Raw genomic sequence first — 17,695 nt, 5'->3', positions numbered from 1 at the left:
CACAGGCAGACGGCCCCGCCGCTGATTCATGCCGATGCCCGACTGATAAAGTGGCTGCTCGCAGCACCGCTCACTTCCAAGGGAAAGCAGGTAGCTGGCTGACTTCTCGGTGGAAATTCCCTTGTTTTCTTTCTCTACGCCACTGTGTCCCGCTGGACGTTTGGGCAAAGGCACAGAAGCCAAAGAATGATTTTTCCATCGTTTCGAACCTGGAGGCAGAAGGCGGGGGAGTCATTTGCCTGGAGGGAAGCGGCCGGGGCTGAGGGAGAGGAGTCTGGATTAGGAAGGAGGACTAACGGGACCAGCGCCTGCTCCCAACACAGTGCTGAGAGCATCTTCAGATGCCCTCTCTGCTCTCCTCTGGGCTCTCTTTGCTCATCCCTTCCAAGCCCTGGTGGTATATGGAGGCTCTTTCTCTTTTGATCTCTCATGTTGATTTTTTTAAAAAATATATTTTTATTGATTTCAGAGAGGAAGAGAGAGACAGAAACATCAGTGATGAGAGACAACCATTGATTGGTTGCCTCCTGCATGCCCCCCACTGGCGATCGAGCCTGCAACCCAGGCACGTGACCTGACCAGAACCAAACCCAGGACCCTTCAGTTCGCCAGCCAATGCCCTATCCACTGAGCCAAACCGGCTAGGGCTCATCTTGATTTTTGAAAATAGCGGAGTACGCGGTGAGGAGGCTGTTATATGGATGAGCCAGGGAGTAAGCTGTGTGCAGAGTCTTCTGGGGAGTAACTGGGCTTTTGAAGGAAACACTAGATGATAAGGAAAAGTTTCAGGGAAGGAAACAAAGGAAAAGGGAAGGGAACTGAGGGAGGGCAGCCTCAGAGCTTCAATTCTGCCCATGGGAGTCACGGGACAGCTGTGGAGCTCTGGGTGGGATGTCAGCAGAGGTTTCGTGGGAAGGCCCTGAGCCAAAATGGAGCCCCATTTAGACAGGACATGACCCCCTGTTTTCTCCATGTTTAACCCCCTGGGGACGTGCATGATCTTTAGAAGGGGCCAACATGCTAGGCAGGAACGCAGGTGTCTGTTTTTAAATGTGTCCTCTGTTGTAAGTAGGAATCTACATTAAGAAAGACACAGTTTAAAAAGTATGTCATTACTGATTTCAGAGAGAAAGGGAGAGGGATAGAGAAATAGAAGCATCAATGACGAGAGAGAATCATGGATTGGCTACCTCTTGCACACCCTACACTGGGGATCGAGCCTGCAACCCAGGCCTGTGCCTTCTCTCTCTCTCTCCCCTTCTCCCTTCTTCTCTGAAATATATATATATATATATATATAAAGATGTGCCACTGGGTGATCTATATACATTTAAATATACATTTAAAAAGAATTCATGCTTCTCAAAATTACTGCGCCCTCCCTCTTTGCCAGGGTGTAAAATAAACTAGAACTAGTTGCCTTTAACTCTTCCGAGATCCTGGCTGTTTGTTCCTCTTTAGTCACTTTCCTCTCCCTGTTGTCCACGAGAGCAGATGAAAATCGGTACATTTTACAGCCGCTGTACACCCAAAGCACACGACTGAAGCAAAATTCTTGGGCCTGCTCTCAGATAATTAAATAAACACACACACACACACACACACACACACACACTCAGCAGATGCTGTAAAGGACTGTGCCACGGTCAAGTTGTGTGATGCACAGTCTCCCTTTAAAGACTGTTTTCATTTCCTCTCACGAACGGTGGCCTGACCTTGAGCAGAAGGCTGCTGAGCACCCAAATGAACGGGATTTCTTAAAACCGGCCTAACACACGGAGTCCCATCTGGATTCCTATAATTCCTGTAGGTCCCCTATCTTAATTGCGCAGAGCTAGGCTGCCAATACAAACAGGATGGGGAAAGGGGGGGAGAGAGTACACGCCCTTCACAGATACATCTTCCAACCCCATGGAAGCACCGTCCTTTGAGTCCTTTGAGACTGTATTACAGTGTTTGGAAGGCACGGCATGGCCCGCTACTGAGATGCTAATGAGGACAAGGATCACTAACAACTCCTTCAGAGCAATTCTTCCTTCCCACCAGCCACCCTTGTAGTTCAAGTTCAGGGCCAGCATTGGGCAGAAAGGTCTTAATTCAGACCTGCCCCATCGGCTTTCCCAGGAAACCTGTTTGGAAACGGACCCTCAGAGGGCCAAAGAGTGGGGGATGGGCGTTTCAGGGTGAGATGGGTTCTAGAAGGGAGTGAGTAGGACAGCACTGAGAATCCTGTTCGTCCACTTTGAAGATGTGCCACTGGGGGAATGTTTTCTTTGTTTATTTTTAAAGTATGTTTTGATTGATTTGAGAGAAGAAGGGAGAGGGAGAGAGAGATGGAGAGAAACATCAATGATGAGAGATAGAATCATGGATCAGCTGCCTCCTGCACACCCCCTACTGGGGATTGAGCCCACAGCCCGGGCATGTGCCCTGCCCAGGAATGGAACCGTGGCCTCCTGGTTCATAGGTTGATGCTCAGCCCCTGAGCCATGTCAGCCTGGCTTGCTTAAGAATTTCTAAGTAGGATCAACTGGAAAGGGAATCATGGATCAGCTTGTATCAGGACTAGACCCACTAGATACATGAGTAAGTAAACATATCTGAGCCCAAGTCAGGGAAGAGACCGTAGTAGGCCATCCACGTGGGTCCTGAGTCTGGGAGAGGCAGCCCTGTCTTGTCTTGTAGACAAAAACCATAATAAGAGGAACTAGAGACACCAGTGACAGTGAGAGAGGCCCGAGCACTTGCCAGGCAGTTCCGTTGTGGACTCTCATTTCTAAATGCCACGAAGAGTCTCAGAGAGCCTGAGTATTGGCTGTGTTTGCTTTTTCCCCATCTCAAACTGCATAATCCGGGCCCGCTCTCTCCCTCTTCATATTTACCCACTCCCAAGTCCTTACTTTAAGATGTCCGTGGTCACGTGATGAAATTAGTAAATAGCTTGCAACCCTCGTGGGTACGCCCTGCTGCTTAGCTTTTGGGCAAAGCACAGGTCGCCATCATGCCTCCAATTAGGCGGTAGCTTCACCAAGAAGCTTACTGGAAAGAGAGAGAAGCATCCAGGACAAGCGAGACACACATTGGCCATCCATGTGTGAGAGAATCGTGGATCGGCTCCTCCTGCACGCCCCCTCCTGGGGATGGAGCCCACAACCTGGGCATGTGCCATGACCTGGAACCGAACCGTGACCTCTTGGTAATAGGCTCACCCCTTTTCACAACCAAGGCCCTTACTGCCAAAACCCAGCACCCCCACCCAAAGGCCTGCATTCCAAGCGTGATGAGACACAGAGAGGCATTGAAACAAAATAGGTGTCTCCCTGGAGGTGGGCATTAGGAGGATGCTGGAAACTTTGCAGAAGGAACTAGAAACCCTGAGCTCAAGCTACCCCCCACCCCAACCCAGGTTGCATCCCCTGCGATTGCTTTTGGGGGCCCTGTGTCAGATGGGGCCAGATGCTCACGCTGACAGTCCGTCCCGTCTCAAATAGCAGGGACATGAAGGCCAAGTCCCATGGCTGATGCTGACACAGTTAGACACCCAGTTGCCAACAGCATATCCGGTCTGACACCGGCCCTGAGTGGTGACCCCCACTTCCAATCACAGATGCTCTGGGGGCTGGGTTACACTGAACAGGAGCGACGGCGGAGGGAGCGTCAGAAACCACGGCTGATGCGCTGTTTATTTCTCGGTCGTTGCGTGTGAAATTGCTGTGACTTGAATGTCAGCGGCATTTGGGATGTGGTAGTGAAATGAAATCCACCGCGGGCGAGCCAAGACAAATTTCAGGAAACCCCAAAACACAATTGTCTTGGTTTCTAGCTTGGCTGTGTCTGCGTGCGCAGACACACACACACACACACACACACACACACACACACACACACGGAGGCTGTTTTATTGGACCTACAGCTGCTCAATGGGTTGGGACGTCTAATGGACCCCAAACTGCTTCCCTCAAGAAGCTGGGGATGTCAGGGACAAGGGGCCACTGCACGCATTAGGCTTGTCAAAGTCCACGCCGATTACCGTAAGGCGATGGGAGCCCTGTCATTTCTGGGAAGGAGAACAAGGACTGTGTTCTATGCCTCCAGGCGCTGGGCGGTGAGAGCCAGTGCAGGCTGGGCGTCCAAAGGCCCGGATGTCAGCTCTGCGCCTCTGATGGGGGAACTTTGCACCGAGTCAGCCCCCCCCCTCAACCCCGACCAGAACCCCTAATCAGGGCCATTCTTTTTATTTTTATTTATTTTTCTTTTAAAAATATTTTTTTAATTTATTATTTTTTTTTACAGAGAGGAAGGTAGAGAGTTAGAAACACCGATGAGAGAGAAACATCCATCAGCTGCCTCCTGCACATCTCCTACTGGGGATGTGCCCGCAACTAAGGTACATGCCCTTGACCGGCATCGAACCCGGGACCCTTCAGTCCACAGGCCGATGCTCTACCCACTGAGCCAAACTGGTTTCGGCCCAACCCCTTTTTGGAACCGCCCCCCCCCCCCCCCCCCCCCCCGACTTCACGATCAAGCTACTCCTGTAAATATTTGCAAGCGCCCCTTCAAAGCTCCTAAGCCTAAGACACAATCCTTGGACGGTTTGCTTAGAAGAAGGAGAAACAAAATTGACCTCGTGGTCCATGGCTGCCTTAGCAAGAAAGTATAAGGCCAAGGACCAGAGAAGGGGGGAAAGGGGTAATGGCTCAAAGTTTAATAAACACAAAAGAGAATAAAAATAAATCTCGAGAGCTCTTATTTGCACACTTGATGAAGGATGAGAGGGGGCGGGTGGGTGTTGCTGGGGGTTGGTGGACCAGGCCTGCGGGGGGTTGCGTTGAAAGGCGAAGGGGGAAGTGAACTGGATGTTTACGCTTTCTTTTTCTTTTTCTTTTTTCCTTTTTTTATTATATATTTTATTGATTTTGTACAGAGAGGAAGGGAGAGAGACAGAGAGTTAGAAACATCGATGAGAGAGTCATCGATCAGCTGCCTCTTGCACACCCCCCCCCACTGGGGATATGCCCGCAACCAAGGTACATGACCTTGACCAGAATCGAACCCGGGACCTTTCAGTCCCCAAGCCGACGCTCTATCCATTGAGCCACACCGGTTTGGGCTGGATGTTTACGCTTTCTAAGGACAGCAGACACACTGAGTGAGCCTTGCTCTTCCAGGATGCGCTTTCAAAGCCCGTGTGCAGTGTCTGATGGGGAGGCCACGGGACGATGCAGGCAGCCACTAGGAAGGCTCTGGGCAAAGCAGAGAGGGTGGGGAGCCCAAGTGCCTGGCCCCACCCCCACCCAGGCTTCTTGTCCCGGGTGCTAAGCTGGTCGGTGGACACCAACCGGTTCAATCACCTGGGCTGGGCTGATGCCTCCTGCACGCCCCCTCCTGGGGATGGAGCCCGCAGCTTAGGCATGAGCCCTTGACCGGAATTGAACCTGGGACCCTTTAGTCTGCAGGCTGATGCTCTATCCACTGAGCCAGACTGGCCAAGGCAGCAGCTACCTTTTCAAATTGTTCTGCTGGTGGCCCTCAAAACCTCCCTGCTTGTGTGAATGGTTGCCCTCTTTGAAAACTGCCCACCAACTAGTTCATGGCCATCGCTGTGTCGGCGTGAATGCTTTCTTTTCTCTGAGACCTGGTTGCTTTAGATTTTTAAAAAATGTGTTTGTTTGTTTGTTTGCCACTGAGACTTTTGGCTCCCTCGGGTCACACAGTTGTCACTGAAGCAGTCCTCCCTGAAGCAGTCCTCCATCAGAGCATGGCCTGGACCTCACTACTCCCCATGAACTGCTGTCCGAGAATCCAGGGCCTGGCCACAGGGACAGGCCAGGCTCTGGGGCTGAGGCTGAGAAAGTGCAGAGCTTCTCAGATGAGGAATTCTTGCTGTGTTCCGAGCCTTTTTTTTTTTTTTTTTTCCCTCTAGTGTAATTGTCAGGGCATGGATTTCTCCAGAAATCACAAAAGGTATTTATGTCTATTTTAAGATCGGTAAGATGGCTCATTTACTTAATAAGAACTTGGCCTTGCCAATAGCCAGATGCCGGAGTCTTTCAAGGCTCCCATTGATGACCAGCCGTGTAAACGGGATATTCGGTCAACTGTGTGTGCAAAGCCCTGTCCTGGGTACGCAGAGAAGAAGAAAGACTTGGCAAACATGGTCTTGGCTCTCAAGGTCCTTAAAATCGCACAGGGGGGGGGGGGGATCAAAACAAACAAACACAATGATGGAGTCATCAAAACGTCTGTCAAGAGCCATCAGCAACTGTGAAAGATTCTGTTGTGACCAAGCAAAGCCATTCAGGAGTGGGTGGCAGAGGGTAAGGAAGGCATCAGAGTGGATAGAACATTCTGGAATAAGGAAAGAAAGTTTGTAAGGGATTTTAGAATAGGATGGCAGAAAGATCTGAAGCAGGTGGCCTTGCCCGGGGTGAGGGCCTCCATCAATGGGTACTGTATAGGGTGCATGGGGATGGAATTTGGAACCGTTTTGCTTTTGGTATGGCTTCCATTGCCATCTTGAAAGCAATGGCAGGCGATTACAAAATCATCACAAAACTCTAGCCACCCTGAGCTTGAAATCGTGGTGGGCTGTTTTATATGGCTCAGCACTGAAGGCATGTGTGCCCATTCTTTCTCTCCATCAGCCAAGGTCCCCTCCCGGCAAGGACATTATCCCAAGACTGGATGTTGTATCGCTGGTCCATGGGTATAGTTCTGTGTTGTTTTTCATTTCGATTTCCTCATCCTAGCTTAACGAGAGGGCGTATTTGGTCACATGTGTGCGAAAAAAACAAACCTTCGAAGCCAAAAAAAGATGCAACACATGAACCTGGAGAGAGGAGGACATTTGGATGCCAACTTTTCAAGGAAAAAGAAAATACATGGGCAAACTGCTCGCCATTAGGAGCTATTTTCCTGGCGAATGCGATTACAGTGTACGCGAGGTTGACAGCTCTCTCCAGCATCAACTGTCAGGACACATGCTCCAATTCATGGCCATCTAGCATGTTCCACGGCTCTGCCAGCTTTCAAAGCGGAGGGTTCACTGCACGCCCGCAAATGGGAGTTGAAAGTGGTTTGTTAATCTCCATTAATCCGCTGCTCCTGTAACCGAACGCACATGTTTATTTTATTTTTCCCCCTAAATTGTTAATGGTATGAAATGGGCTATTGAAAACGAAATCGTTCTGTAGATATTTTCCTTATGGTTTCTCGAGACTGTCTCACAGCTTCACTTTCTTTTTTTTTCCTTTTTGAGAGAGAGAGAAAAAACACACACAAAACAATGGATTTTTATCATTTTCAATGATCGCCCTAACTTTTCACAGATGCCATCCCGCCCACATTGTACAGACCCTACTTCAGAATCGTCCGCTTTGATGTCTCAGCCATGGAAAAGAATGCTTCCAATTTGGTGAAGGCGGAGTTCAGAGTCTTCCGTCTACAGAACCCCAAAGCCAGGGTGCCCGAACAGCGGATCGAACTGTACCAGGTAACCTTTGTCTGGGTTGTTGGCATGGACAACCAGCTTGAAGCCTGGGTTTGTAAAAGCTTTTGTGTTCCCTTAGACTTTCTGAGCTGATGTAAACCATCCTATACACCCCCACTCATCATACAGACCCTCATACTCCGGAGGGAAGAACCCTTAGTATGGCGTGGTGATGCTCTGAGCATGAGTGACTGGGGTACCCACTCATTTAGTCCAGAAGTTCACCTCCTAATCTGGAAAGTCAGATTACCCAGGTCCAGTCCCACCCTAAGGAGAGAAATCACAGAGCTTCCTCTTCTCATCCTATGGCTGTTTTCTTTCTTTCTTTCCTTCCTTCCTTTCCTTTCTTTTCTTGAATATATTTTATTGATTTCAGAGAGGAAGAGAGAGAAACATACATGAGAAAGAATCACTGATTGGCTGCCTTCTGCATGCCCCCCACTGGGAATTGAGCCCACAATCTGGGCATGTGCCCTTGACTGGAATCGAACCTGGGACCCTTCAGTCCACAGGTCGACACTCTATCCACCGAGCCAAACTGGCTAGGGCACTTATTCTTTTTAAAAATATATATTTTTATTGATTTCGAAGAGGAAGAAAGAGGGAGAGAGATAGAAGTCTTTGATTGGCTGCTTCCTGCATATCCCCTACTGGGGATCCATAGATGGATGTACTGAGATTAAAAAAACAAAACAACTCAGTGGATCTCAAAGGCACCCCGGGTCAGGAGCAGCAGCTGCTCACTTTGGTAGTGACCCAGACATCAGCTGAAGTCACCTTTGCCGGGACCAGGAAAGGCCGCCCTCTGAACCACGGCCTGCACGACAGTGTAGAAGGATTAAGGAAAACAGAGAAGAGAATATAGCCGGGGCCAGATGGAGAGGCAGTGACGCAGCCTGCAGGCCCAGTCTTTATTTTATAGTCAGATCAACAGAAGAGAGTGAAAATAAAAGCAGTCCTGCTTTCTCCTACCTCTTTCTCTAATTCTTGAATTTCATGCCCATTTCTTTTTTTTCAAACTTTTTTTTTTTTTTTTCAGAGAGAGAGAGAAAAAAACATTAGTTTGTTGTTCCACCCATTTATGCATTCATTGGTTGATTCTTGTATATGTCCTGACCGGGGATTAAACCCAAAACTTTGGTGTGTTGGGACGATGCTCTAACCAACTAGCTACCCAGCCAGGGCCTCAGTACCCGCTTCAGTTTGCACTTAGGCAATCACCAGTTCATCAAATCTGGTGAAATATCATTTGCAGAGACCAGTTGCAAGGGTCCACAGGACAGTGGCTAAATCCTAAATGTTTATACTTGTTTATTTTTGGCTTCAAGCTGAATAGCAAATGTTAGATGATGTGTCAGATTTGAGGATGAAAGGGCAAATTGATGATTATGGAGTAAAATAAGTAAGTAACCAGGTTTTATTGGGAAAAATATATGTATTTCTGCAAAAGATTTTAAACTACGCACACCCCTGAGGCTTTAGCATGAAAATACATGGCTGACGATGTAGGCCTGCTGATTAAAGGGATCCCCATTGCTGCAAAATGAAAGTTTGGGATCCTAACATTTTGGGGAGTATAGCACTAATAAGGTTAATGAAAGCCCCCTTTCCTAACCCCAAATACATGTGTGTGCATGCTATTCTCTCTCTCTTCCTCCTCCCCACCCCTCTCTCTCTCTCTCTCTCTCTCTCTCTCTCTCTCACACACACACACACACACACACACACACACACACACACACACACACAGAGTTCAGCTTTCCTTTCTCATATTGCCTGAGGGCATATAAAAGAAAAAGCCAGCCAAAAAAACTGTGTTCAATTAGACTTCACAAAAAGTGCTACTGGAAAGAAAAAAACCATTCAACGGTGCTGTTGTGCTAAATTTTACAGTGTGCAATCTCCTTAGTACCAATCCCAACCCAGCCACATCGGAGACACACACAGTATAGTAACCCCTCCCCCCCCAAAAAAAGCCATGAAGTATAATAAGCACTTTGTTTGTTTAAGGCTATTAATATCTCGTAGTTTTTTTTTTTCAACCTGATCGAATGGCAGGCTTGTCTCCTAGAGAAATCGGATTGTTATCATTTGCATTAAGTTTGATGTTACCCAGGTCAGTTTACCTCGTGAGCAGATAGGACCCCAAAAACCGAGTGCACAGTAGCTGTTCTGCCACACTCCCAAGAAATGCTAATAATCATGCGATTGTAACTGATATTCGGTGTTCTTTGGTGTAATGTGACTAAGCAACGGTGTTGTTATCGCTAATAGCTCCCTGTGTGCTGGGCGCTATGTTAAGTGCTTGGAAATTCTCTTTCTTGGTTTTTCTCCCTCATTTTCATTCCACAATGAAGCAGATTCACTAGAAAGGGTGAAGTACAGTATAAAATTGTTCACACTCTCTGATGATGCTATATATATATATATATATATATATATATATATAGCATCATCAGAGATATATATATATTTCTTTAGGGGTGTGTGTGTAAAATTCTAAGGAGTAGTTTCTTACTTTAAAAAAAATATATATTTTTACTGATTTCAGAAATAAAGGGAGAGGGTGAGAGAGATAGAAACATCAACGATGAGAGAGATTCATTGAATAGCTGCCTCCTGCACACCCTACACTGGGGATGGAGCCCTCCAGTCCACAGGCCGACGCTCTATCCACTGAGCCAAACCAGCTAGGGCCCAAAGGGGTAGTTTCTACTTATCACTCTAAAAGATGGGCTTTTTGATCCTTGATTGTGTGGGTTGTTCTATTTATGTCTCTTGGTCCCTATGAATATGCCAGGCAGTGACTGGGGAAATGCTGGGAGAATAAGGGGTAAGAAGGACACAAATGATAACAATTGGATTTGCTCACAACCAGACTGGGCATTTCTAACATACTCAACCCAGAGTGATGTATCAACATCAACCGTTACAGATGGACCGCGTCCCCTGGAGAAATAGATATTGAAGTCAATCCTCGAGACCTCAGAAAATGACCTCATTTGAAAATAGGGCTGTTGAAGATGTAATTGGTTAAGTTCAAAGGAGATAACACTGGGGAACGGGGGCGATCCTATATGACCAGCATTCTTATAAGAGGATGGCCACATGAAGACAGAGACACCCAGGGAGAAGCCACGTGAGAACAGAAGCAGAGGTTGAGGTTGTACAGCTTGAATACTCAAGATGGCCAGCCAGTCACCAGATGCTAGAAGAGGATTTGGAAGCCTCCCTCATCCTCATTTAGAGGGAGCACAGCTCAGCCAACACCTTGGTTTCTTGCTTCTGGCCTTCACAGCTTTGAGAGTAAACTTCTGCTGTTCAAACTTCCAGTGTGTTAAGCCACACAGTCTGTAGCAGTCCGGGGAGTCTAACACCCATGAGGCAAAGTCTCCCTACACTCCAGCACACACAGCTGAGAAAGGATGAGAGAGCCCAGACAGGAAAGAGGATGCATCTTTTGGTTCACCCAGCACCTTGGTCGGCAAACCGCGGCTTGTGAGCCACACGCCGCTCTTTGGCCCCTTGAGTGTGGCCCTTCCACAAAATACCACGGCCTGGGCGAGTCTATGTTGAAGGAGTGGCGTTAGAAGAAGTTTAAGTTGAAAAAATCTGGCTCTCCAAAGAAATGTCAATTGTTCTGCTGTTGATATTTGGCTCTGTTGACTAATGAGTTTGCTGACCATTGGCTCAGCACATCTCTGCACCTGGACTTTGTTCTCTTACTGCCTAGTATCCATCCCAGTTTCTTGGATGTTCATAGTTACCTGTTCACCTTCTCGGGGGCCCCCTAGGCTGGGGCAGATACCTGGCTTCAGGGGCCTCCTGGTGCCCTGTGAACACATGGTTGCACATTTCTGTTGAGATGCCCGTATGCCCTTACTAAGGCAAGAACTCCTTTAAGAAAGAGGGACCAGCTCCTTGTCCTGGGATGTAAGGGTCAGCAATGCCTTGCTCACAGTTAGGGCTTAATATTTGTTGAACTAAACTGGAGGAAGTGGGCTATAAAATAAATTCAAATTGGTAAATGAGGACCCAGGTGCATATAATCAGCGCTTTAAGAAGCCTTCCAGATGTTTCTAATGCAGTAATTATTCAGAGATTGAGTAATGACTAAGTGAATTAACTGATTATATTAAATGTTTTAGTACATGTGGGCGGGGGGAGGAGGGGAGGGGTTGTCATGAAGGTACACGGCTCCTGCACAGTCAGTGGAAGCTTTCTGGAGGGTGAATGTTGAAGTACATTCAAGAATGAGGGAGAATCGGTTGTTTCCCCTGTGGATAAGCCAAGACATGCCTTCAGGAGGGCTCTGTTTGCATGAAAGTAAATGTTGATGTTGTCAAGATTTCAAATCAGAGAGTCAGATTCCTCCCAAATTAAGTCAATGAGTACTATTCTCAAAGCTGCTACTGTCAGCAAACCAGAATAATGCTATTGTTTCCCTCTATCTTTTCAGAACTCGATACCCCATTGAAAGAAATTAACATTTACCCCCCCCCCCCCCAAAAAAAAATATTGTCCAAAAGTGTGCTGGCCTTTCTCAGAAAGTAGTGTATTGGCCCTAGCTGGTATGGCTCAGTGGATAGAACATTGGCCTGCAGACTAGAGGGTCCTGGGTTAAATTCTAGTCAAGGGCACAAGCTCGGGTTGCAGGCTCAATCCCCAGTAGGGGGCGTGCAGGAGGCAGCCGATCCATGATTCTCTCTCATCATTGCTATTTCTCTCTCTCTCCCCCTCTCCCTTCCTCTTTGAGATCAATAAAAATATATTTTAAAAGAGTAGTGAGTTGACTGTCCTGAGAAGTCTTTGAAGACAGAGATGTTGGAGAATGAGCTGTAGTGTTGTGGATGTAGTGTAGATGGCTTCTAAGTGGCTATCTAACACTAGAATTTCATGCTACTGAGGTTGCTCACTCAAAGTCAGGCAGATGTGAGAAATGGTGCTCAGGCAGAGTGAATGTTTAGTTCCACATTTGTTAATCCATGCAAGTCACTGCAAATAGTTATGTTAAGTGCAGTTAATACATGAAATGCATTGAAAGACAAGATGGGCTCACAGGAGTTAAGCTGCAGTTTCTCTCTCTAGTTTGATTGTTCAATTTCCCTTCCCATCAGAAGTTGGGTTCTGGTGGCCTCTTGGCTCTCCTCGAGGTCTGTTGATGTCTGAATATGCAAATAGAGTTTCCAGCGTTTTCTTATCACTTTTGCAATGTCTCTTAGGAGTGGATGAGGTGTCTTTCCTTCGTGTCTAAGCCAAATCCTGATTTACAACATCATTCTTTAAGACCAAGATTTCCTCTAGCTATAACTTTGCATCTAGACTGCTATTTCTTTTATTTATTTATTGCCCCCAAACGATTGGGTAACACCAGTGACTTCTGCCTCGATCCACTTCCCGATTGGCTGCTTTCCAGGGACAGAGAGATGAATGGATCCTTTTGTGTTGGGAGTTTTGTAATTCAGTGAAGAGCTCAGAGCCTTGCCAAAGGAGATGTGTGGGTATTTTGGACACAACATAGATAGTGTGTATATGTCAATAATGGAGTGAAGGTAACATTCAGGCATCAGGGTGGGTGGTAGCTCAATGATAGACAGCTGTGTCTCACTGCCAATATATTAGGAGCTCTCTTTTCTAATTCAGTAAGGAATGGTTGTTGGTCTGTTATTTAATGAAAAATGTATTAAATCGGGGGATAGTAGAAACATATGAGAGGCAGAGAGAATGAAGACCTTAAAATATTATATATATATATATATATATATATATATATATATATATATATGTGTGTGTGTGTATATATATATATATATATATATATATCACAACACACACAATTTACACACTGAATTTTTATTTATAAGAGGCCAAGGACTTGTCTTTGATTATGGCTCTGCCTACTGCCTGCCAGTCCTTATATTTTTTCCATGAATCACATCCATATTGAATCATCTACCATTTCTAGTGTTTAATTTCTTTAAAGAAGAGAAAATTTTCAGGACAGTTGCAACCTGAATACAGCATTCTTCTAGGCTCTTATCCTATTATTCCTCTTGTTCTTTTGTTATAGCTGTCTCTGCCACATCGAAAACTAGAAAAAAATATGGTAATAAAATATAACTTAAAATTTAGCTTCTAGCTATATAATTTAGTGACATTGAGTCCATTCACAATGTTGTACAATCATCACCACTATCCATTTCTACAACTTTCCCATCATTCCAGACTTTGTACCCATTAAACAATAATTTCCCATTACCCCTACCCTTATCCCTGATAACCTCTATTCTACTTTCTAGCTCTATGAATTTGCCTGTTCTATGTACCTAGGATAAGTGAAATCATACAATTATTTGTCCTTTTCTTCCTGCCTTATTTCCATTAGCACAATCCTTTCAAGATTCATCCAATGTTGTAATATGTGTCAGCATTTCATTCCTTTTCATGGCTGAATGACATTCTAGTCTATGACTATATGTTTTTTTTTGTTTATCTGCATATCTATGGAGGGCCCCTGGGTTGTTTCCATCTTCAGCTGTTGTGTATAAACATCCGTGTCCAGGCCCCTGTCTGAGTCATGGCTTTCAGTTCTTGTGGGTCTAAACCTAAGAGTGGAATTGTTGGGTCAAATCTCAGAGAGGAACCACCAAATTTTTCAAAAAATATATATTTTTTTAAAGCAATGTGTCCTGATGAAGACACTCCACTCAGTTTCCCAGCGTAATGGCTCTCCTCATTCCTGAGCCTGTATTTCATCAGTTTCTAGACCATGAGTTTCCTGATGAGTTTCACCTCCTCCTCCAGCAAGTGGTGCTGCAGGAAGTCAGAGATCAGGGTCTGCATGGGCAGAATCAGGGCCTGCAGACCCAAAGGGGCTGGGTCAGGCTCCTCTCCAAGGCCAAGGCAAGGGCGGTTTTCATGGCCTTGAGCTGTGCCACTCCTCTTGGGGAGACCTCAGCACGTTCTGTAAGAGAATGCGGCCACTGTGCTGGTTTAGCATCTTTAAGATGCTCAGGCCCTCACTCTTCTTTCCCAGCAACTTGAGAAAGAAGTGGCCCCCGCCCTTGAGAGCCACATGGTTAAGGTCAAAACAGAAGCCCAGAGAGAGGTGGATGTGGGGCCCGCAGAGGCAGGGGGCTAGGCGGGTGATGGGGCCTCCACCTCGGTGGTGGAATAATTCTGAGGAATTTGGGAGCGTGTGGTTGTTTGCAGTAAGGAGTTCAGGCAGAAAGAAAACAGGTGTGTTGGCTGGTCTGGGAGGTGGTTGTGAAGGTGGTGACTGGTGAGATGCAGGAGAGGGGCCGGAGGCTGGGAGAAAGGGTGTCCCTGGGTCTGTCCCGTTCAGACACTGTTGGTGCAGGAGACAGACCCGGGACTGGTAGGGCCCTGCTATGTGTTCTTTGTCCCGAAAAGATGGATAAAAAGATCTGGGAACAACTGTGGCTCTACAGGACACAGCTGTAGATTCAGGATGGTGAACTCTCCCTCTGTACATGTGTTGCTGAGAGATTAGAGACAGCGAAGACTAACAGAGAATGGGAAGTTGACCGAACTGGTCATTTTTGCATGGACTCCTGGATTTAAGAACGGTCTGATGGATTGTCTTCCCTTACACATTAATGTAGCGGGTGAAAAATGGAAGATAAACAGGGAATAGGGAGGGTGTGCCTATTCTTAGAAAGAAGATATCTTTGAAGTGGAGATTGGAGACCGAGAGGGGATTGGAAGGTTTTCTAGCACAATCACGAAACTGTAGGAGGAGTGCTTTCATACAGCACCATTCATCCTTGTTAGTGACCCACGTGATTCAAGGTTTGGGTATCAGCTACAGGAACTGGGTTTATTTAGCTTAGAGAGAGAGAAAGAGAGAGAGGCAGAGAGCGGGCATGCTGAGGGGGACTTAATAATAGTCTCCAGGACTAGGAGGGTTATTCTCTGGCTGATGGAAAGCAGCTGTTTCCTGTTTGCATGGAGGACTGGATCAGAAAGAGCGGAGTTAAATGGCAGCAAGTGGGTTTAAGAACTCCTTGGCCAGAAAGTTCGAGATGGCAAACCCGCCAGACCAGGGATAGGCAAACTGCGGCTCGCGAGCCACATGGGGCTCTTTGGCCCCTTGAGTGTGGCTCTTCCACAAAATAACACAGCTGAGTCTATTTTGAAGAAGTGGCATTAGATGAAGTTTAAGTTTAAAAAAATGTGGCTCTCAAAAGAAATTTCAGTCTTTGTACTGTTGATATTTGGCTCTGTGGACTAATGAGTTTGCCGACCACTGGGCTGGACCAAAGTGACTTCCACGTTTCAGCGTGAGGCGGCAGAGCAGCTGACTCTTTGGGTGGTTTCAAATAGCTGGGTCTTGAGTGGATAAAAAGATGTAGAGAACATTTCACCCACGTGACAATATGAAATGGCCCATTGTCAGAACCTACTGGGATTCATTCTGTGGCTGAGGAAACACCTCTTAAAGGCATTTTACAAAGAAAAATATTTATATATTTACATTTATATTTATATAATTTATATTTACTCATATGCATAAATCACATAGATCGATATCATAGATCTATCAATGTATACCCTATGTAAGTAATTTCCCAATGAAAGCAATGTTTTATTTTAGACTGTAGGTCTAAGAGTTAAGGATAGAAACATGAATGAGACACACTGCTACTTAGGAGCAAAGCAGATACGCAAAAACATAAAATAACACATTATAGGAAGTCAGCAAGGGGAAGGAAGTTAAAGACAGGAAAATGAGTCCTGGGCATGTTAGTCCTTTTTCAGGCACTAAGGCAGATGGAAATGCCCGAAATTTTCCCCACCATCATTTCATCATTGTTATCCCAGGTTAGGTTAAGTCTACCATTCACTCCCAACTGGATGGATGGTATTGAATTGGCCCGACTGGGAGAGTTTTCAAGGCGAGGTTGGATTTCCAGAGAAAACACTGATGTTAAGCTTTGATTTTAAAGGCACAGGTTCATGTCAGCATTAACTACGTACGCAGTCCACATTTTATATTTTCACCTTGCACCAACATTTATTATAATCTCATTAAAAGTCTCTGCCTCCATCACTGAATGTTCTATATCGCCTGGACCAGGGTAAGGGTGACTCGTGTTGCAACCCTGACTCCCACAATCCTCTGGTCTTCAAACTCCAGCCCCGAAGTGGGAAAAGGATAGGGTTGCTCTGCGTTCTCTCTTCCAAGATTCTCTGTGAGACACTGGGCGAGCCACTTAACCTCCTGGAGTTGAGTTTGCTTGATCTACCTGACAGCAACGTTTTGAGGATTAAAAAGAAATGAAATAACTAGTGCCAAGCCCAGAACACAGTGGGCCCAGCCCTGAAGTCCCATTTGTTTGCTTCCTTTAATTCACAAGGAACACCTCGCCTATTGGGAGAACCACGATTAGATTGTGTCCACATTGTGGGGTTTGGTGGACCTCACGGAAAAGGCCTGAGGAATAAGGTTTGTCGAAAAGTCACACCAACACCTCAGAGTCCAAGTGCATGAATCTCTTTCCTTTTGTAAACTTAATCCAGAAGACAACTACAGGCTACTGTAATGCCACATACTCTGTTGCCAAATGACCTGAGACCAAATCACATACACACAGAAGAGAAGTGCATTTTCAAGTCGATGGGAAGATTATGCATGTTTGTTTTGCAAGGAGAGTAAATAAATCCTGTAGAAGTTCAGATAGTCATTCAATTCCTTCAGGGGCTGTGCTTTAAAAGGACATCAAATTGAAGACATAGTCCTGGGGAAGCTAAGGAACCCTCCAGAGAAACCGAGGCCATCTGTATGCAATGATCATGGAAGAGTTAGTCTGAATGCCAGGAAGGGCAGTAACAGCCACACACAGGGCTGTCCTGGCTCAGTTGGTTGGAATGGCGTCCCGCATGCCAAAGGCTTGATCAGTTCAATTCCCGGTCAGGGCACATATCCAGGTTGGGGGTTTCAGTCCCAGGTGGGACATGTTTCTCTCTCACATTGATTGTTCTTTCTGTCCCTATCTCTCCCTTCCTCTCTCTAAAATCAATAACAAGCAAACAAACATAGGGCTGAGGAAAGGTAGGATACGGGTCTGGGTAGAGAGTTAATGCAGCGCTAGGAGATGTAGGATCTTGTTTTCACTGGTTCAGAAAACAATGTCATTTAAAAACAGAATTTAAAAACCTCACAAAACCCCTAAAATGTCC

The 17,695-nt window shown here is 46.2% G+C and overlaps 1 protein-coding gene across 2 annotated transcripts in view; it reads left to right on the top strand.

Moving 5' to 3' along the window:
- Positions 1–17,695, top strand: part of TGFB2 (transforming growth factor beta 2) — a 56,198-nt gene that overhangs the window by 30,945 nt on the left and 7,558 nt on the right. For both annotated transcript variants that reach the window (XM_036453491.2, XM_036453492.2), the window contains one exon: positions 7,332–7,495. In XM_036453491.2, coding sequence (XP_036309384.1) covers positions 7,332–7,495 — 164 coding nt within the window. The remainder of the gene's footprint in view (positions 1–7,331; positions 7,496–17,695) is intronic.

Source organism: Pipistrellus kuhlii, unplaced genomic scaffold (assembly GCF_014108245.1).
Source record: "Pipistrellus kuhlii isolate mPipKuh1 unplaced genomic scaffold, mPipKuh1.p scaffold_m20_p_25, whole genome shotgun sequence".
In the NCBI taxonomy this organism is placed as follows: domain Eukaryota; kingdom Metazoa; phylum Chordata; class Mammalia; order Chiroptera; family Vespertilionidae; genus Pipistrellus; species Pipistrellus kuhlii.
The sequence above is the reverse complement of the archived record's forward strand: the minus strand, read 5'-3'. Positions and strand labels throughout refer to the sequence as shown.